Raw genomic sequence first — 22,738 nt, 5'->3', positions numbered from 1 at the left:
TACTAACGCACTCGCGGGTGAAAGCTCTCTCTTTCTACGTAAGTTTATCTTGATGAAGTTGTGCTTTTAGTCACATGTCTATGTATGATTTATTTTCATTCCAAGCACAATACACGCATCTAAACTGATTTTCAACCATAGGGATAGCTAGAGCACATCCTAAGGAAGCTATAGAGTGCTTTGGAGGCCAAAACCAACTTGCTCAAAATAGGCTATTTATCTTAAGCATGATCTTGTCCAAGTGTCATAAATGACATTTGAGTACATGGGGATGTTGAGGCGACCTAACCAACATAGGTTGTTTATCTTAGGCATGATTTTGTCTGAGTGTCATAAATGACATTTGAGCATATGGGGATGTTGAGAATACTTTGCACATTCTAGATAGTGGTTTTCATTGCATTCAGAGCACAGTATCTATACAAAATCATCAAATACAGCTTACAACAAGAAAAGTTGCTTTTGTTTTTTGACACACATCTACTGAGATAAATTTAGGCATGAGTACATAGGACTTGCATTTTTCAAGAGATAAGCTATCTCTTATAGCCTTGGGGGTTTCCAATCAACGAGCAAAGAAAACCGAGCAAAGCTAATTTCCGAGCAAATATGAGAAATACCCTTGGCAGATTGATGCAAGCGCAAGCTATATTGAAGAAAATAATCATGGCTTGTTGGATTCCACCACCCAACACCTCAAATCAAAAGGAAATTACCCAACACCTATTAAAGCGCACCACAAATTTAAATGAGTCACTACTGAAAGTCACATATTTTGTCCAAAAGTTCACATCAAATTGTTGTTCCTTACCATACATGCTTGAGCTGTCACATTGTGGTGGCATCTCAAATGTAATATATCCATCATATTGTAATGGAAGCTCATGAACATGCTTTATTTCTTGAGCTTGACTAAGCGCAATGGTAACGGTGGTATGCAATGGTAGGACCTAATGATGTCAACTAGATTTATTAAGTGATGGATGTTGTCTTAGAGATCCTCTTTGATAAATACTAGTGAGATCTTGGAACAAACATTTCTCTATATTCACTACTAGCCAAGGGGGTGGTTAGCGACGGTTGTAGCGACGGATAAATGTCGCTTAAGCAAGGGTCAGATGCGTCGCTACTCTACGTCGCATATGCCACGACCATAGCATGGCTTTTTGCATCGACTTATCGTCGCTTATGCATCCGTTGTAGTAGCGCCTTTTGCATGGCATGTAGCATCGCTATTAGCATCGTCTGTAGCATCGCCTTTCGATGCTTATGCCACGCTTGTAGCATCGAATAAAGCATCGATTATTGATGCTTATGCCACGCTTGTAGCATCGATGCATCGTCTCTTATGGGACGTCTCATTTTTTGTTAAAAAATGTGCGTCGCAAGCGGCGGTTCAGGAACGTTAAGAAAAAAAAGACCATTTTTTATAGCCACGAGCTTGTAACAGCTCGCGCTGCTATCTTAGCTTGCTCTCTATCTATCTCCAGCTTTCTCTCTCTCTCTTTTTTGTTTGGTTAGCTAGTAGTGCTCTCTCTCTCTCTCTCTCTCTCTCTCTCTCTCTCTCTCTCTCTCTCTCTCTTTGACATACACATACATACACACGCTCGATTTCTTGCGTTCGTGATTGCTTACGGAGTTTTTATTATTTGAGAAAGTTGATTGGATCAGTGCGCAAGGAATTTCAGATAACTACTTCAATGGCAAGGATGAATTCTGGTAAACACACATATCCCACTCTTGTTGCTTTGTTATTTGATGCTCGACTAGATTGGGATATTAGAATGCGTAGCGTAGAATCCAAAACTTATGAAGAAACTAGAGAATCATAAGCATGTTAAAAATAGATCATAACATAAAAACAACGCTTGTGGACTTAAAAAACATGGACATCTATTAGGGCTTGCAGAAGCACCCCCCTCGCGGATGGGCATGTTTGCATACTATGGAGCTCGCCAATCGATGAAGGTTGTGAGCTCTCAACGAGTTGTATCCCTTGGCCACACGGTGCATTGATCAATAAATTAACAAAAAAACAAAGAAAACTTTTTAGGGTTAGATTTAGTACTTGGTACTTGGTGGTTTGGTACATGGTACATATAATTTGATGCGCCGCGTATGTTCTGACTCTTGGTACTTGGTACGTAATATGTATTCTGATTTGGTACGTAGAATTTGATACCTGATAGTTCAAACTTGATACTTTGGTACTTTGTACTTGGTACTCGACTTTGTATGTGATACGTAGAATCTGATAGGTATCATATATTCTCAAATCTGTGCAGAAACTATGGAAATCAAAAGCTTGTTAATATTAGAGTGTGACATATAAAAATATTCGTAAACTTAAAAAATGACCCATCGACCAGCCACATTTTGTTTTTCTTAATGTAAAAACGAATAAACTACGGTGCTAATTTTTGGTGCACTTTTGAAGTACATGGATCAATAAAATAACAAAAAAACAAAGAAAACATTTTAGTGTTAGATTTGGTACTTGGTACTCTGTGGTTTGGTACATGGTACGTAGAATTTGATGCGCCTCGTATGTTCTGATATCTGGTACTTGGTACGTAGCATATATTCTGATTTGGTACGTAGAATTTGATACCTCATAGTGCACACCCGATACTTTGGTACTTTGTACTTGGTACCCGACTTTGTACATGATACGTAGAATCTGATAAGTATCGTATATTCTCATATCTGTGCAGAAACTATGGAAATCAAAAGCTTGTTAATATTAGAGTGTGACATAGAAAAATATTTGTAAACTTGAAAAATGACTCATCGACCAGCCACGTTTTGTTTTTCTTAATGTAAAAACAAATAAACTACCTTTCAACACTAGTTTGGTACCAAAACACGACACTTAGGTGTCCCTTTTTGAAAAATTATATTGAATGCTACTTTCATTGGACAATGCATTTAAGAAAACCCTCTTAATGTGATCAAACATGTCAACTAGGGGATCTTTTAAAAATATGATCTTGCATTTTGGAAGCTATCATGGTCAAGAATTACACTCATCAAGTGGACCCTTGTAAGACTACGATTGATGTTTTCAAAACATTGACTTTACAAGCTAAAATAAAAATGAATAGACCTTGTAGAAAATTATGATGAAAGTTTGATATTGACATTTTGAGACAAACACATTAAAATCCTCAAACTTTGCACGTAGATCAGCTAGAATTGTTAAAAGACATGGTATGGAACAATTGGAGCACCTAGAACCTTGGTTTCAATGTGCTTGTATAGGACTTAAAATTTTCAAGAGATTTTGCACAACAAAAAAATCAAGATTGGGTTCAAGCAACAAGATTTAATTGAGTTAGGGATCCAAAAATATATACGGGTGAAAGCATGTTAACCTGTCGGGCTTTTTGTGCTAGTTAGCAGTTTCAAGTTAGCACATCTTCGAAAAGTTGGGCGTCCGGTAAATTTTTTACAAATAATATCAAATTTTTTTGGAGGTTGTACATTTGGATTCCTTGTTTCAAGTGCTTTCTATTGATATATCATATGTCATAGATCTTGGAGATGTAGCTCAAGTTATTGTACTAGTTAGCATATGTCAAAATTGTGCTAGTTAGCATTGTCCGGGACATGAAAAAGCATGACAGGTTAACATGCTTTCACCCATACTCTCGTGGTTTTTACATATAGAACAAGTGTACGTCTCATCTCCATCAGCTCATATACAACACACATATACAAAACGAGTCTCATCAGTGCATATACAAAACGTGTCTCATCAGCGCATATACAAAACAAATATCTACTCTCATCAGTCGCATATACAAAATGAGTCTCATCTCCATCCTCAAATATACAACCAACAAATCCCTAGTCTCTATCACTATATGAGCCGTGCTCACTACCAGAACAATCACTAGCATCCGTGTGGTGACCAGCAGTGTCATCTCCATGAGCATCACCCCTGGCACTACGACTGTGGATATCTCCAAACACGTCCCTAGGTCTGTCATCATTGACTGGATCGCCGCTCCTCTCAGCCTCTCGGTGTCGCCCCTCTGCCTCTTGTCGAGCCACCTCTGCTGGATCGGCCTCGCCATGTTGCTCCTGTATTAGTAGTGAAATCAAATAGCAATATATTACAATCTGCATGAAAAAAAAGTACAAAATAAACAATCATACTCACAAGTGGATCTGGCTTGTCAGAAAGCGTCGCGCACAAAGCCCGGTAGCCGTAGTACGTAGCGTACTCTATCTCCTGTATCGTAGGTGGACGACCATAGTCTTTGGTCTACAATAAGACAGAACCAAAGACTTGTTGTAAACTTCATTCGCTAATATTAGCTTTGAAAGTTCAAATTTGAAGGGTCTATACTCACAAATGTGGCCACGAATCCGTCTCGTCCCATCCGGCCTAGTCTAGATGTGTGACCACTAGCCACTCTCTTTCGTGCTGCCTCCTATGTAGATTTGATTATATAAAATAACATACATTAGAGAATTGTATAATAGATAAGTTTCTAATAATTCTAGTATATGTTGGAAAAAACACACACCTTCTGCTGAGGAAAAGTGATGCATAAGCACATCTCCTTGCGGTAGTTCTGCCATGTCTCCATGCAAATAGACGCCTTCCTCTTGTTTGTCTCCACCAAACAGTAGCGTCTGCTTATTTTTTCATTAGAATAAGCGTTAGAGTATACAGTAATACTTGTTAGATTTCAACGTTATGTTACTTTTATTGAGTTCTTATTTTGTTCATTTGATAAATGTCTCTTGTTTTTATGTTAAATGCAAATTAGATTCGGATCGGTCAGAGGGTATACCGCCACCCCCAACTAGTTGTGATCGGGACGCAAATGAACCCGTTGATGATGATTTTTACTACAATGAGTCTATTATATGTTGGTGCACTCATTGTTGTGGCACATATCGGAGACCTAGACGGGAGTGTTTTTCACATCAGATGACTTATGGTACTTTTGAGCGAGCACCACCTCCTGAGGAGCGACATCAACCTATGGTATGTGACTGATCTCTCTTATTTTCATATTGAAATTTTATTAACAAAAAATTGATATGTAATAGAACCTATTATATATGTAGGTTCCTTCACTTGATGAGGAGGATGACTTCACTATTAGTGGTGCATATGTCCCTCGCACACGACACGGACAAGTCATTTATCAGTTGCAGCTCGAGGTTTCTTGATAGCCTCTACCTTTTGCTTTGGACACTGAGACGAGTGGAGATCACCTCTTGCCTACTCATTTGCAAGCTCTAGTACAGACGTACGGTCAAAGGCGATACGGAGGATGGCAGGGAGGATCATTTCCTTTAGATGGAGTTGTTTTTAGCTTTTGGGGCAATCGCTACATGATTGCTCCATCCACCATCAGTGGAGTAGGACGAGGCCTCTTTATTGCACAGGATTTGCACGTTCCCCCTCATTCAGAGGTCACCCTTATGTCTTTTTGTGGACCTATATATGGATGGGGTCCATGGCATCGGCTTGCTCATTACATCCAGAGCATGAGCACATATGGTTTATGTCTCAATGCAGCCTCTCTTTCTGATAGAGGGATTATACATGCAGAAGGACAAAGACTCTATGTTGATGGAAGACCTTAATCTCAAGGAAACATAACAGGTTTAATCAACAGTAGTCGAGGGATGAGTGCAAGAACCAATTGCACATTTGTGGAGTGTGAGAATAGTCATGAACCAGGACATATGAGTAGGGTTGTACCACGATATATTGTTGTCAATGCTATCAGACCATTACGGACTGGTGATGAATTGTTAGTAAACTATGGATGGCATAGACCTCCGCGAGCACCCTTAACGAATTATGATTAGAAACTTCATTGTATACAGATTATTAATGTTATTTTGGACTCTTGTATCCTAATTTTACACTTTAATTTACATCTTGTTTCTTTTATCTCGGATTTATTGTGATGATCGTCTTGTCTTTTATTTTAATGTTTGTACATGTGTAACAAAGTGCAATTTCAATTATAAGGAAAAGTGCTACTTATATGTGTGTGCCTGTCTAAACATGCTTATGATACAATCTTCTTTGCCTATGTAGATTCCGGATTATGACATTGATAATGTCGCAAACCAACATCCACATGACGTATCTCACATGTCTATAGAGTGCATGAGGATCCTATGCAGAAGTGATACTCACACGTATGCAAGACTTAAAGAACAATATTCAAAGGATTTTAATGGATGTGCTGATATCTTTGATAATGACGATGGCATGGCTGATTTTATTGAGGATTGGTATCAAAATGATAGTACAAATATTCCTAAAAATGAGAAATATCTTCGAGAATAAGCTCTAAAGCATATCTACACAAGAAGCCTGTTAACATGACTAAGTGCAAGCTTACTTATACTTAATCTTAAGAATCGTTTTGGATGGAGTAATGTATCTACTTCAGCACTATTGAAGTATGTACGAATACAACATATTTTTTTGCTAGAATTCTAAACTTTTGTGATTTTTATTGATCATAGTTTTTGTTCAACTTGCAGACTACTCTCTCAGAAGTTCTTGCCGACAAGCAATATCCTTCCTACATCACATGATGAGGTGAAAAGGATGTAAAGTAGTCTTGGACTTGACTATTCTTCTATATATGCATGTCCCAACGATTGCATTTTATATAGAGGTGAGTACAAGGAAAATATGTCCTGTCCAAAATGTCAAATGTCTTGTTATAAACAGAAGAAAGGTAAGGTCCCTAGAAAGGTATTGAGACATTTTCCCCTCGCTCCACGTATAAAACATATGTTTCAAAGTCCCGAACTAGCTAAGCTTATGATATGGGGAGCAGAGCACAAGAGCAAAGATGAATGGATAGTCCTGCATTTGAGCATATTGAAATGCAATGGGCAGATTTTGCAAAAGAACCACGCAATTTAAAGATGGGTGTAGCATTTGATGGTGTGAATCCATTTTCTATGAAATCAAGTAAATGGTCTACATGGCCGGTGATAGTTATCAATTATAACCTACCCCCATATCTCAGCATCAAGAAAGAACATTTAATGCTCTCACTCTTGATTCCCGAAAAACGACAAGTTAAAGACTTGAATGTTTATTTGGCTCCTCTTATTGATGATCGTCAAGAATTGTGGAGAGGGATTGATGTCGTTGATATGTCTAGAAGCATTGATCAGAGAAAATTTACTTTTCATGGAATTGTAGCATGGACTATCCACGATTTTCCAGGATATGGATTTTGCTCAGGTAAAGGTGCTTTTATATATAAATTATCTCATATGCTAGGATTTTTAATGCACTAATCACCTTCATTATTTTTTTTCATGCAGGGATATGTACGAAGGGCTATAAAGCTTGTCCTGTTTGTGGTGATTGGTTAAAATCAATTTTATAGCAAAAATCTCAACAAAAATATATATCTTCGACATAGACGATTTTTAACTGAAGATCATCATCTACGAAACAGAAAGCAAGCCATACATTTTAATGGTTTGGTAGAAGAAGGAAGATGTCCAATACCAATGACACCAAAGGATTGGTATCTAAAGTGGACTGTTGAACCCGCTATTGATCCGGAGTCTGAGATCATAAGCGACGACGATGATAATGGTGTGAAGGCGCGAGGCAGAGGAAAACATTCCTTAGCTCAAAGTCCTTCGATATGGTACACTTTGGAACATTGGAAGGATTTGAATATATGTCATCTTCTTGATCCGATGCACATATTCAAGAATGTTGGTCATTCATTATGGAAACACCTCGTTGGCTTAAAAGACACAGTGGCAGCAAGACATGACTTAAAAGATCAAAAATCAAAGCCCAATCTATGGCCACTTTATGATGAAACTCGAAATGAGACAACTTATGAGGCTGCTCCATGGGTACTTACGGCATAAGAATTGCAGGCAGTTAACATGAAGATTCACTCAATTCGTACACCTACGGGATATGGAGCATCTTGTAGCAACATGTTCACTTTAGATGACAAGAGCTTGTTTAGTTTAAAAACACATGATTGGCACAACTTTGTGAAGGTAAATCTACAACGATCTTTGTAAATAGTTAGTTTCTTGTATATTTTCTTGATTGGATGAATCATGTATGCAGCATGTTCTACCCCTTATTATTGATGGATGCACTACCCAAGGAGTTTGAGATGTAATTTATCGTCTTGGATCGCTTGCAAGGTATATATTTATGGCTCTTTAATTTTCAATGAGAATTTTTAGTTGATAACTTATTTGAATCATTCTCTAATGTCTTCTTGATAACTCACTGATAGATGGATTATATCTAAAGAGATCGACAAACAAATAATTCCACAAAAGAAGCGTGAATGTATAGAGCTTCTTTGTTTGATGGAGAAGGAACTTCCAACAACCTTTTTTGATATTCAAGTCCATCTTCTGGTCCATCTAGTGGACGAGATAGAGCTCGCCGGTGTTGTTTCTACTCGATGGATGTTTTGGGCCGAAAGATTTATGGGCGTACTCAAAGGTTATGTACGTCAAAAAGCAAGACCTGAGGGTGCAATAGCAGAGGGATGGATGCTTGAAGAATGCATGTATACGTTTCAGAATATCTTGAACAAACGGAGTCTAAAGCTCCGCGTGCATGGACAAATGAGTCTTCTTCTATCATGGTAGACGAGGTACTGTCTGGTAAGGGAGTCTCTTTTAGACTTAACATCCACGATAATTTGGATATTTCTACTTTCATTGTCTATAATAGCGAATGCATGCAACAATTTATTGATGAGTATGAAGAGGAGCTTGCAAACCAATGAGTTGGCAGACGTAAAAAGAGAAGATCTAGATGTCAAACAAATGTAAATAACAAGCAGAATGTATCTTCTTTCACGGATTGGTTATACACCCGTATGCAACGTGCGGTTAGTGATCATGAGTCAATCTCAAGGGAGCAACGAGAGTATATGATCGGGTGTGAAAGAAAGGTAACTTCTTGGGTTTCAAAAATTGAACTAAATAAGCTTCAATCTTCTCTTTTTTCTTATATAATTTATCTATTGTTCTAGGCTCGAATGTATACCAACATGTGGGCTTATGGGCAACATCTTCGGATAAAAGACATTGATGACTTACGTCTAACTCAGGATTCTTGCGTTGTTGCCTCTTTCAAGCATGGGAGTCATGTGAGTGGTCCCACCGCTATCCACAATCCAAGCACCGGATTGTGAAGAGGTCAAGGCAAGGTCCCGTGAGGCAATCAAAGAGACTCCAACACTCACCTTCACCTCCGGCACAAAACTCGGCTCGGCTCTCAATCTACATGAGCTGGGAAAGAGCCTCCTCCCAAGTGGGTTGCGTGGTACACCTTGACTGAATGAGACTCTGGTAGAAAGAGTCGAACCTGTCTATAAGTTTGAATAGGAGTTGTTGTGCCATCCGAGTAGAGGTCATCTCTCCTTAGACCGCAATCAAATCATCCCATAGCTCTCGCATCATGTGGGTCAACCCTGAGAGAGAGTTGAATTGGCTATACTGCAACTTGTAGAGCTCCTTCTCCAATCACATAATACGGCCAATAGACTTGTCTACGAAGAGATCTGAGAGTCTCTTCCAAAGACCATGGGCATGTGACTCCGTTCTGACTTCCTGAAGGATAGAATCAGAAAGGTTAAGAAAAAGGAAAGTAAACACCTTGCGGTCTATCTTTTGCCACTCGTCTGCCGTTCCATGTGTATAGTCCTCCTCCGCTGGGTGAGGCATAACCGCTGTTGGGAAACAAGCACACTGGAACACCTCTATAGAAATGTCACCCAAGAGCGTTGAAAGAGAACTACAAGAAACCAAAAGCTTGGAAAAATAATTTTGGAACACCACAAGTCCAATAGGAGTAGACCCTTGGGAATTTACTAGCTGTCGCCCACCCAAGAGACTATGTCACATAGGAGAAAAACCCTACCAAAGCACGGATTTACAGCACACGCTGACCAATGCATATGAATACAAGGCCCTCCCCTTTAATAATTGAACATCACAAACCCACAACTTCAACATAAATTCCACAATTCATACATACATGCCCTCCAATTCTATCAGCACACAGTTTGCCACTAGGCTGCCATAGCCATAACCCTGCAGAGAACTAGTCGTAACCTGATGAGCACAATTCCAATTGGGGCACTTTAACACTAGGTTGGTAATGGGACACTTTTATGTCCTGGGACACTTTTATGTCCTGTGAAGTGACCATTTTCCTTGAATTATGTCAAGAGTTTCAAAATGGATTTTGAGGTGCTATCTATCTAGAAAGTTGTCTCATGAGCTGAAAAAAACTCGACATTTTTTTGGAATATCAATTCCATCTTTAACCTTGTCCTTGCACAACATTCCACAACCTAAACTGTGTGAAAAAACAGGTCCTGTTTTTGGTTTTTTTCAACTTTTTGCAGCTATACCACTCTAGAATTCATGTTTGTGAGGTCTATAATGCTAGAGAACTATCTTTAGTAGTCCTCAACATGTCCTGATGCTTCTAGGGAGAAATAAATGTTAAAGTTCTAAGTTATGACCAAATTACAAAAAATTATCAAATCTTGTTTTTTAGCCAATTTTAGCTCTTCTATGATTTTTTTGATGGCTTTCATGATATCCAAATGCAGTTTTGATTTTCTATGTCTCATATTGTAACATAAAGCTAATATTCCTTGAGTTTTGGGGCACCTAATACCCTATTTTGCATAGTAGACAACGATGGTTGATTTTTTCAATTATAGAAGAAAACGAAACATTCTAGTATATCAAGTATAGCTTTTTCAATATTGTTAGTTTCTTGTGACAACTACATGCATTTTGTAGGTAGTAACCATATCTAGTCATAAGGATCAAATTTGGCTAGATATTGAATAGTTTCTATGGGATTCTACAACTCATAATGTTGAACCCAGATTTTTCATGTTTGCTGTATTTAGCACTTCATCTTTATCCCCAAGATTCCCCTTGGTACGAGATGTATTATTCTTTTGACATGCTCCATGGATCCTTATGAACCTAAAGGAAAATTGGGAACTAAGAAAACATGCATATATTATTTGTATTGAGCGTGGCTATAGAAACTTTGATGATAGGTTTACAGAATGGTAAAAATTCAACTTTTTTGTACCTATTTCTTTTGGCAAAACAAAAAATAGTGAGTGAGAAGCAATCATATGTTCTGATCACCAACCCATTGAAGTTAACTAGGGAATTTATCTCAAGTCCTACAAAAATCCCTAATCTTATTTTTATGCAACAAAACGCAAGAAATGACTGTTTTGATGAAAATGTACTGGTCCATCAACTTTGGAGGCTTGGTGTGACCAAAAGATAAGAAATTTTACAAGTTTCTTATTTTATACATGTGTAGTAGGCCTTGAACTATAACCTCATGAAAGGATTTTACAAAATGAGTGGATCTACTATGGTTTTGGAGGTTTTTTTCAAAACCCTGAAAGGACACTTTTATGTCCTGTTAGGTTACCAACCTAGTGTTAAAGCTTGAGAGAAAGATTGAAAAATGACTGGCAAGAAAGATGAAGATGAAAAAATTTGATTCCATACTCCGCCATGAGAAAAATTGATGCGAACAGAAAGCTGTCTCAGCACGACTACACATAGAGAAGGCTAGTCAGGGCAAAAAACTGCATCCAAAAGCATCAAGAAGCCACAACGACCCAAAACCTGCAAATTTCTGATGTTTGGCTGAAAATTTTTAAGTTCGTACATGAGTTTTAGTACGTTATATACAAGGCTCACTTCAAAAAACTCACTCACGGGCACTTACTGTAGCCAGACAGCTGCCACTAGACTAGCGACTTGCAGTGCATGTACATGTGCTTGCTAAAGCAAGCTAAAAACCCCACAAAAAGAAAGCCCACACACACTTTTGACATCGGACATCATGTCCATATGTACAAATTTACAAAAAACGGGGTTTCAGAAATGTGCCCAACATAGTTTGCCACACCCCAGCCTGCTAGATCATTCATGATCAGCAGCACAAAAGAGATCCTGTAAACCACATGAGGGAGTCTTCACTTCATCTTCATCATTAGAAACATGATCAGAAAATTCTTCAAAAGAAGGCTCATCGTCAATCACAGTCATCAACCTTGCAATATATTTCTTCAACCTGTAGCCATTCACACGTGCTTTATGTGGGGTACCATCCAAGTCAGGAAGCTGATATGTGCCATTTGGAAACCTGTTTAAGACCAAGAAAGGACCTTGCCACTTGATTTGAAATTTCTTTTGAAAAGTGCTATCAAGCTTACTATTGTAACAAAGCACCATGTCACCCTTCTTGATGTCCTTGTCCTTTACCTTCTCATTTTCCTTTGCTTGATTCTTGTTCAAGACCTGCTCATAATGCTCAAAAGCTAACACCCTATCCAATTGTACACATTACAAATATAAAAGTCTTTCCTTGAATGCATACTTGGGCTCTTCTTCAAGCTTTAGCATCATCTTCAAGGCTGGTATCTCCACCTCAATAGGAAGTAAAGCCTCTTTGCCAAAAACTAGATGGAAGGGAGAAAAACCAGTACCTGATTTGATGGTAGTCCTATAATCCCATAGAGCACAAGGTAGCTCTAAATCCCAAGTCTTCACATTGTTTCTTGTCATCTTTGTAAGAATCCTTATGAGCTCTCCATTAAACCTCTCATTCATGCCATTGCATTGGGGATAATATGGAGTAGTAAACCTGCGATGCACATGAAGCTTCTCACATAGATAATCCACCAACTCTCCCCTGAAACCTGGACCCTTGTCAGAAATTAACTCCAATGGCATGCCAAATTTGCAGCAAATATCTTCATATATAAATAAGGAAACATCTTTACTCGTGATGTGCTTAAAATCTTTGGCTTCGGCCCACCTGGATAGATAGTCAACAGCAGTAAGTATGTAACATTTGCCTCTAGCTGTCATAGGTAGAGGACCTATTGCATCAATACCCCACTTCTCAAACACATCATAAGCCACAATGGTGCCTCTAATTTCTGATTTGAGAACCCTATTTGCCATGCTTTGACACTCTTTACAAGACTTGCACCAATGATGAACATCACGTTGAACACTTGGCCACACATAACCCTCCTGCAAGACTTTATGCAAAGTGATCTTTGCATCAAAGTGACCACCACAAGAACCCTCATGATTCTCCTCTATAATTTTGTAAATTTCTTCTTTCCAAGGCACTTTTTTCATCACAAGATCAGCCCCCTTCATATACAAGGCATCACCAAGTAGCACATACCTTTTGGCACGACGTAGGAAGGCGTACTTTTTTGGCTTCTCCAACTCTGATGGAAGCATACCTGTTTGTAGAAACTCTCACTCCCTCTCTAAAGCTTCTCTTCCCAAATAAAGAGGAGCATCAGACCTTATCACATACAATTGCCCAATTGAACCTTGCGCTGCACCATGTGCTTCTTCATTTTGAGACCTGTCCACATGCCTTAAACTCCAAGATTCAAAATGCTTAAGCAGATTCTTCACTTGAAAACACATATTTTTCAGCCTTGGATTCTTACTTTGCCACACCCCAAGTACTTGCTTCACCACCAAAAGAGCATCACCTCTTACCCTCACACGACGGATGTCAAGCTCAAGGCAAAGGTTGAGACCTTTCTCCAAAGTAGCATACTCAGCTTCATTGTTGCTTTGTGCTGTAAGCTTCAAACTCCTTTTAGTTACCAAAGCACCTTGAGGATCATAAACTACCACACCTCCTGAAGCTTCACCATGCTCTTTCCTGTAAGATCCATCAAAAAATAATAGATAGGCATTGTCTATGCCAGGAGCTTCTATGTGTTGCTTCTTCACTGCATCCTCCTTAAGAAGAAGAGGTCTTTCCTTATAGGTAAGCAAATCAGCCAATGTAGCCCTTGTACTCTCCTCAACAAGAAAAGAGAATTGGAATTCCTGTAGCTCCACAATCCACTTCATGAGCCTCTTTGACAAAGTAGGGCTATTCACCAATTGAGGTAGAAGAGTGTAGCTAGTGAGGAATGTGAATGGTTTAGGGAGAAGGTAGTGCCTAAACCTTCTACATGCATAAATCACGCTTACCATAATGAGCTCCACCTCAGTATAGCCTCTTTCCACCTCTAGCTTCACCCTGCTAGCACAATAGATAGGCTTCATGTAGTGGGAATTATTACCTCGTTGAAGAAGCATAGCTCCAATAGCATCCTCACCTACTAATAGATTCACATAAAACTCCTTATCCCAATTAGGAGCTTGCATAGCAGGAAGAGAACCAAGAACCTCTTTGATACCTTGAAAAACCTCTTCACATTCATTTGTCCATTGTAGAGGATCCAACCTTGCTACTTGTTGTAGAGGATAAAGAAGTTGAGAGGACAAAGGAATGAACCTTGCCATATACTTCACATTTTGAATAAAAGTAGAAAGTTGCTTTGTATCTTTAGGTGATGGGAGGAGCACCAAAGCCTTCACTTTGTCAGGATCCGCTTCAATCCCATTCTCTGAGATCATATGCGCCAAAAACTTCACTCTTGGTTGAGCAAGATGACATTTCTTTGGGTTGAGTTGACCTCCACTTTCATCATATTGCTTCAATGCCATCCCAAGCTTTGCACAACGATCCTTTCTAGAGCTATAAACACAAAATTCATCAATAAGATCCTTCACAAACTTGCCAAGAAAGGGAGAGAACACCTTGTTGACGCGCTTTTGATACCACACACAGCCATTCATAAGACCAAAAGGAAGTACACAATAACAAAAGCATCCCCATGGCATGATAAATGTGGTCTTATTTCGATCTTCCAAAGCCAAGGTGAGCTGAAAATATCTAGAGAATCCATCACATACGCTATACCTCTCATGCCCTGCAATAGAATCAAGTATGTCATCTATGAAAGGAAGAGGGTATGGATCCCTCTTCATGGCTACGTTTAGAGGCTTAAAATCAACACATATCCTCCACTTTCCATCCTTCTTGGGTGTGACAAAAACAGGACTCACCCATTCTGCAGTGCTCACAGGACATATGAAATGTGCTTCAAGAAGCTTGTCTACCTCTTCCTCTAAAGCATTAAGTTGTACCTGTCCCATTCTCCTTAGCTTTTGGCATACGGGATGAGCTCCTTCCTTGATTGGAATGTGGATTTAATCTCCCTTAAAGCCTCTAATTTCCTCATAAGAAGTGATGAATAAATGGGGAAATTGTTGTATCATATGTAGGTACTCACTCTTCTCATGACTAGTCAAGTCGGAAGACAACATACCTTGTATCAGCTCCTGTTTGACATTAGGTTGAACTTTGGGTTGCATCAGCTTTTCAATTTGCTCATAAGGACCAGAGATATCCTCATTCTCCATAAGGCCAAGAAATCTTTGTTTCTCATCATGCTCTTCTTCAAGAAACAAGGAGGAAACATCTAGATCACTATCGATGCTATCTTCCACTTCACTGCCCTCATCCCCATTGTCTTCTTCTTCACTTGAGTACTCTTCTTCATCACTTTTCTCATCAAAATAAACATCCAAAGATTGCTTGATAGCCATGTCAAACCTCTTCTTATCACCCCTTCTATTGTAGAGAGTGATGGTACCATGTCCCCAATCCTGTATAGCTTTGGTTGCCTGTAACCATGGTCTTCCAAGGATGAGAGGGAAAGCACCAATACCCGCGAGCATAACATGGAAATTGACCAGCACTTTAACATCAAATACATCCACCTCCAAGTCCTTTACAACTCCCAAGCACCTCACCCTTGATTGGTTGGCAAGATTTATGCGAAAACGTGAATTCTTCACCATGTTGAGTCCCAACTTTGATACACAAGCTTGAGTAATAACACATTCCTGTGCACCTCCATCAATATAAGCCTCTCCAATGCACTTCCTCTTATTCCATGCATCCATAGTAGGACATATATCAGGTAGCTCATTCAAAGATAGGACTCTCACTGACCCCCTTGTAGGCTCCTTCTTCATGGGGTTGACTACGTGCTTCCATTGCCTCTTTAACTTGGGACACATCTCCATGAGTTGCCCAAAGGTAACATCAGCCTTTCTACCCACCAAATCAGCCCTTAAACTATAATTTGGTTGCCCTTCTCCCAAAGGAAAATCGGATGCATTGTAATGTTTCCTGGGCTTTCTCTTCTGCTTCTCTTTACATGTACCTGTTTCAACCTGTTTCCCTCTTTTATGGCTGGGACTTGCATCACTCATGTCATGATCTCTTGTAACCCTCTTACCTACAAGCATGACCATAGCTCCCAAATCATCCTCTTTATTCTCCAAACGGATTATGCTTACCACTTTTGTTTTTCCCTTCTCTTCTGCTGTCAATCCACTTGGTCCTGCTTCCCCTTTAATCTCAATACCATAATCTTGAGCTCGAGAAGGAATTTGTGGAGGAAGAGGAAACATGTTGCCACCCATTCTCTTTGGCTTGTCACATTGAGGGATTTTATGACCCCATTCACCACAATTGTAGCATTGAAACATATCCCCTCTTCTAGCCATGCCTCTTCCTCTATCACCTGTATAACCCTCATTGCTTCCATAACCACGTCCATATCCATAACTTTGACCTCTTCCCCCTCCCATCATATGCACACTAAGATTCTTCATAAGACCTACAACCTCTTGCATATCCTTGCGAAAGGAATTCACATCATGAGAAGCTTGCTGATCATAACTTGGCTCCCTTATGAGGACCCTTGGTTGCTCTACCGCTTTAACTTCAAGCTTTGGGTCGACATTGATTCCAAGTTGATGAAGACGCTCTGCTTTCCACTCTTTATTCTTTGCAATTTCGACTGCTTCCTCAAAGGTCCTTGGTTGCTTAAGCTCTACCTTCAAGCGTAGGTTACTCCTCAAGCTTGCAAGAAACCTGTCCTTCTTCAAAATGGCTGGAGTAATTTCAGCCCCCATACACCACTTTGCCCATAACGCATTGAATGCCTTGACAAAGTCTTCTATGGTTTGGCCTTCATCTTGTACAAAGCCTTGAATAGACTGCCACACCTTTTGTGGGTCTTCCACCTGTTGAAAGTGTGTAAGAAAATCATTTCTTACCATTTCATAAGTCATAACTTGAGGAGGTTGGGCTGATTGTAGCTCGTTTTCGTAGCCTTCCAACCATTCCCTAGCATCTCCCTTCAAACAGAAGTAGAAGATTCGTAGCACCAACGTTGGGTCTTGCTTGTCAGCAAGAAGGCAAGCAAACTCCATTCTCTCAATGAAAGCTTTGGAACTTTCATTTTATTTCCCACTAAACTCCGGAAAATTAAACGCCATGACTTCAAAACTGTAAACTGAAGGTAACTTGAAGCGATTCCTTGGTGGCGGGCACCAAAACACTGTTGGGAAACAAGCACACTGGAACACCTCTATAGAAATGTCACCCAAGAGCGTTGAAATAGAACTACAAGACACCAAAATATTTGCAAAATCCTTTTGAAACACCACAAGTCCAATAGGAGTAGACCCTTGGGAATTTACTAGCTGTCGCCCACCCAAGAGACTATGTCACATAGGAGAAAAACCCTGCCAAAGCACGGATTTACAACACACGCCGACCAATGCATATGAATACAAGGCCCTCCCCTTTCATAATTGAACATCACAAACCCAAAAATTCAACATAAATTCCACAATTCATACATACATGCCCTCCAATTCTATCAGCACACAATTTGCCACTAGGCTGCCATAGCCATAACCCTGCAGAGAACTAGTCGTAACCTGATGAGCACAACTCCAATTGGGGCACTTTAAATCTTGAGAGAAATCTTGAAAAATGACTGGTGAGAAAGCTGAAGATGAACAAATTTGATTCCATACTCCGCCATAAGAAAAATTGACGCGAACAGAAAGCTGTCCCAGCACGACTACACGTAGAGAAGGCTAGTCGGGGCAAAAAACTGCATCCAAAAGCATCAAGAAGCCACAACGACCCAAAACCTGAAAATTTCTGATGTTTGGATGAAATTTTTTAAGTTTGTACATGAGTTTTAGTTATATACAAGGCTCACTTCAAAAAACTTACTCACGGGCACTTACAGTAGCCCGACAGCTGTCACTAGACTAGCGACTTGCAGTGCATGTACATGTGCTTGCTAAAGCAAGATAAAAACCCCACAAAAAGAGATCCCACACACACTTTTGACATCGGGCATCATGTCCATATGTACAAATTTACAAAAAATGGGGTGTGAGAAATGTGCCCAATACCGCCTGTGCGGCATCCTCGAGCCAATCCCAAACTTCGTTGTACATACATATAGTACGCACCTTTGTCTTCCATATGGACCAGTTAGCACTGTCCAACTTGGCACTCTCCGGGAACATGGAGAAGCCGTAAGGTATAATTTGCAACTCCGATTAGTGTTCTCCTCAGAGGGCAAGGTATGCCACGTACGAGAGATGCAAGACTCCAAGATCGAATAGGCACAGAAACGCAACCGCAAGTGGACTCCTCCTCAAAACAGCTCGAGAAAACAGCCTGAGATCCCTCCAAAACACTTTTGAGAAGTGTATAAGCCTTCGAAATGTCGATGTCATCCAAAAAAACCAGTAAATCCGCTGCTGTCCGCCAAAAAACAGCAAGTGCAGAGCGCTGAAAAACACAAAAAACAATGATTTTCAGCGACTTACGCGCACCCATAAACGTCCAAGATGCGTAGTGCCGATGGGGAGAAGCCAATCCTTGCCAGGTAGGCTGAGTTTGGGACCTCTCAGTTTGAAATATTTAAACTAGATCTATCTCTCTGTCTATCTCTCTTTGTGTGTCTCTCAGAATAGAGCCACTACACTGCCTTGGTTTCAGGACAACCTGCACTCAGAGAGCTCATGGAGTCCAGAGACCAGAGACAGCTTGGATGTTTTCTTCTAGAGATGCAGAGACATAGAGATCTGATGCTACAGAGACATAGAGATCTCATGGAGTCCAGAGACCAGAGACAGCTTGGATGTTTTCTTCTAGAGATGCAGAGACATAGAGATCTGATGCTACAGTCACCTAGTGGAGATACACAGTCCCAGCTTACAGATTTTTTTCATCGAGCGACTTCAGCACCCCCTATTACTACCACACATAGAGGGGTCACTCTAAAGAGGGGTCACTCTACAACAGGAAGAGGTTGTTAGAGCTAGGAGACGACCTAGAGTTCTGGGATACCGGACCCGACAAGCACACCAGCGGGAGATCCACCAAATCCGGGCACACCATGAGCATGATAGATAGAGAGCGATACAGCGAGTCTACTCCGACCCTGCCACCATACTACAAGGACTCTTCACACCCTACCCACCTATGCATGATATCCTACACCCCCAGTTTGGTACCGGATGGAGCTAGTTTGCATATCATGGTTGTATCTCTTGAGAATATAGCTACGCATCCATTAGAGATAGAGCTTCATCCCTTCATTTTACATGCACATGTACTCACCCTACCCTTGAGGAGATTACTCTAGCCTTGTATCACCTTTTTTTTAGCAGTATGTACCACTTTACTTTAGTTTTTCAGCACTTTAATCCTTTTTGGTTACCAGAGGATACACATGGTTTTGTCTCATAGGCCGACTTCGGCCTCTAGAAGAAGACGTTAATAAAGCTTTCTCTCTCTCTCTCTCTCTCTCTCTCTCTCTCTCTCTCTCTCTCTCTCTCTCTCTCTCTCTCTCTCTCTCTCTCTCTCTCTCTCTCGTGCATACCGTGTATTGTTTCGTCGATGAGCCATGAGCTTGCACATTCGCTTAAGCAACCATTTGTGGCTCCATCCTGTCCCATACTCCGCCTCAAGTGAGTTGATGACATATTTCTTGTCATCCTCAAGCTGATCACTACATTGCATCAAAAAGTCAATTAGTAATTCAAATAACAAACTATAAATCATACTTTTTGATGTTAATTAATACTTACTCCCATGGAATATGAACTTGCTTTATATATGACATGCAGAGATCTCCAATCCGACGTCTGAAGAGTAAGCCGGCTCCAAGAGGGAGAATAGACCCATCAGGCAGGATGTCGCACGTGACGCCCAAATTGCCGGTGCAAGTGCGCATCGGCAATGGAGGGGGCACAAAGGGGGGCACTGGCGGCGGCTGAGGCGGTCTCTCGCGAGTCGATATCTCTGGTGGTGTGATACTCTGTCGACGACGCAAGCTACATGAATATAAACATACGGCAGTTAGGATGATAGTTCTTAAACACTACTTGATATTAATTCCATAACTGGCATAAAAGAAATACCTCCGAGGCTGACGGCCACTAGCCTGTGACTCAGGTGTCACCTGAGTACGAGGAGGTACATCAGGAGTAAGGCGCTGACTCTCGTGATGTGATGTACCTGGGATAGGGGTCCTAAGAAATCAAAGATAGCAAAAGAAACAAGTTTTAAGAGTACTTTACACAAAAGAAGACTGACATTACAATTTTATCACTCCAGAAGCTTACCAAAATGCTCTAGTGTGATCCTCTGCTCCTACATGTGGCTGGGAGGACGTACCCTCTCCCGAACGTAAGGGCATACTAAACCTCCCAAGAATCTCGATGGCGTCATCTAAACCTACGGCATCCATCTCCACATAATCGGACATAGCCTCCGTCAACGCCTCTCCTGAAAGTCCAGTGCTCCGTAGTAGCAAAGTCTTGATGATGGTAAGCTTAACACTACGACCAGGGTCACTCATTGTATTTGTACATTTTAAAACAGCTATATGTCAGACTAACACAAACATATAGTCAGGCCCCTCCGGTTGCGGTTGCATTTGGGGCCTCTCGTTTCCATTTCCCATTTCCTTTGCAGGTAACTAATGCTATAGAAAGCATCTTCTCCAACTTATTGAGAATGGTCTTGTGATGAAGCCAAGATACCCAGACACCCACTTATCTCATGGGATACGATGTACTATCTTCCATGGAGTCTACGACTCCAAATGGTTCTCGAAAAGCCAGGCAATTTGAAAGTTGTTGATGAAATAGAGGCAAACCCTGTTGTAACAGTTGATGAAATAGAGGCAAACCCTGTTGTAACAGTTGCAGGAAAGCCACCTGCCACCTAAGCAGGCATTGATGCTTGTAATAAAAGGACCTTGAAGCACGCACCGAAATTGTCCTTCATCTCGGGAGCAAACAACTACAACTTGTTCAGCAATCTCCAACAGCACATGAGATGCAGAGTCTTCTAAAACAATAGTATCAACGAACCATTGTGGTTTCACGAGTTCTTTTACACAAACAACTAAATGAACTCACTATGAAATCTTTTCCTTCTACGAATGCTTTCCTAGAGCGCTCACAACGCCCCACTTTCTTCTTCCAAGCATGCAATGCCCCTCTCTCTCTCTGTCTCCATCAATCACTCTCTCTCTCTCTCTCTCTCTCTCTCTCTCTCTCTCTCTCTCTCTCTCTCTCTCTCTCTCTCTCTCTCTCTTTGGACACAAGTTTGAGCACCCACATATTATTATGCTATCCTGTTTGATACACGAGAAACCCTCACTGCCACATGACATCATTAGAGCAGAGCTAGCCACACCACCTATGCTAGTAGAGGCTCTTTTTTAGACAGTATGTTCTATCCAGCGAGTGCGACAACTTCCCCCAGATAGACATCACATGGAGCACTTGAGGCATCCCGCCAGCTAGCTGAGTCTGGAGAGAGTGGATCATGGTATGCACAGGCGACACAATGGTTCAGCACCCATGGTTTGGATATTCAGCAGCTACCACCCTTTCAGTACAACCCCGACTCACCACTCATTTGCCTTTCCCATGAGGAGAGGAATCAGGTGCTCAAACATGATGTTTGGCAGCTATATATCAGGGAGACATGGATCACACCTAGACATCATCTTCCACCAAAGATGTTGTACTACAAGGATAAGTTCATGACTATTCTAGAGGATGGCTTCATCGAAAGTCCTAGATACATGGATGTTTATATGCCCCACAATGCTAGAGTAGCCATTGGACAGCTTCAAGTCTCTTCACACAGACTGGAGATTGAGGTAGGGCGAGCAGCTCATATCCCTAGAGAGCACAAGATATGCACGATATGTAGAGCAGAGGTGGAGAGCAAGGAGCATTATGTTTGCAGCTCTCGAGCCTACCATGATATACAGAGCCACTACACTGCCTTGTTTTTAGGACAACCTACACTCAAAGAGCTCATGGAGTCCAGAGACCAGAGACAGCTTGGACGCTTTCTTCTTGAGATTCAGAGACATAGAGATCTGATGCTATAGTCACCCAGTGGAGATAGACAATATTTTTTCATCGAGCGACTCCAGCACCCCCTATCACTACCACACAGAGAGGGTCACTCTACAGCAGGCAGAGGTGGTTAGAGCTAGGAGACGACCTAGAATTGTGGGATATCGGACCCGACGAGCACACCAAAGATAGATCGACCAAATCTGGGCACACCATGAGCAGGCTAGACAGAGAGCAATACAGCGAGTCTACTTCGACCCTGCCACCATACTACAGGGACTCTTCAGACCCTACCCACCTATGCATGATATCCTACACCCCATTTTGGTACCAGATGGAGTTAGTTTGCATATTATGGTTGTATCTCCTGAGTATATAGCTACACATCCATTAGAGATAGAGCTCCATCCCCTCATTTTACATGCACATGTACTCACCCTACCCTTGAGGAGATTACTGTAACCTTGTATCACCTTTTCCCTAGCAGTATGTACCACTTTACTTTAGTTTTTTCAGCACTTTTATCCTTTTT

General features: G+C 40.8%; 1 protein-coding gene and 2 pseudogenes across 1 annotated transcript; 1 reads left to right on the top strand and 2 right to left on the bottom strand.

The window, feature by feature from the left end:
- Positions 1–3,849: 3,849 nt before the first annotated feature.
- LOC147420806 (uncharacterized) lies at positions 3,850–20,057 on the bottom strand. Its single transcript, XM_086505123.1, has 6 exons — positions 19,912–20,057; positions 19,704–19,832; positions 4,536–4,644; positions 4,359–4,439; positions 4,166–4,270; positions 3,850–4,086 (listed from the first exon to the last, which is right to left on the bottom strand). Exons 1-6 carry the CDS (start codon positions 20,055–20,057, stop codon positions 3,850–3,852), a joined length of 807 nt encoding a protein of 268 aa, XP_086361249.1.
- On the top strand, positions 5,356–5,838 carry LOC147420808 (uncharacterized; annotated as a pseudogene).
- Positions 9,638–18,655, bottom strand: LOC147420807 (uncharacterized; annotated as a pseudogene).
- Positions 20,058–22,738: the final 2,681 nt, after the last annotated feature.

This window comes from Adiantum capillus-veneris, chromosome 28, assembly GCF_014529385.1.
Source record: "Adiantum capillus-veneris isolate H3 chromosome 28, ASM1452938v2, whole genome shotgun sequence".
NCBI lineage: Eukaryota > Viridiplantae > Streptophyta > Polypodiopsida > Polypodiales > Pteridaceae > Adiantum > Adiantum capillus-veneris.
The sequence above is the reverse complement of the archived record's forward strand: the minus strand, read 5'-3'. Positions and strand labels throughout refer to the sequence as shown.

Bases quoted from the DNA above. Each gene is read 5' to 3' on its own strand.
- LOC147420806 (XM_086505123.1), bottom strand. From the start codon at position 20,057: ATGCGCACTTGCACCGGCAATTTGGGCGTCACGTGCGACATCCTGCCT. The intron at 4,271-4,358 runs GTGAGTATAGAC...GTCTTATTGTAG, and splicing joins ACGGATTCGTGGCCACATTT to ACCAAAGACTATGGTCGTCC. The intron at 4,087-4,165 runs GTGAGTATGATT...CTACTAATACAG, and splicing joins CTGACAAGCCAGATCCACTT to GAGCAACATGGCGAGGCCGA.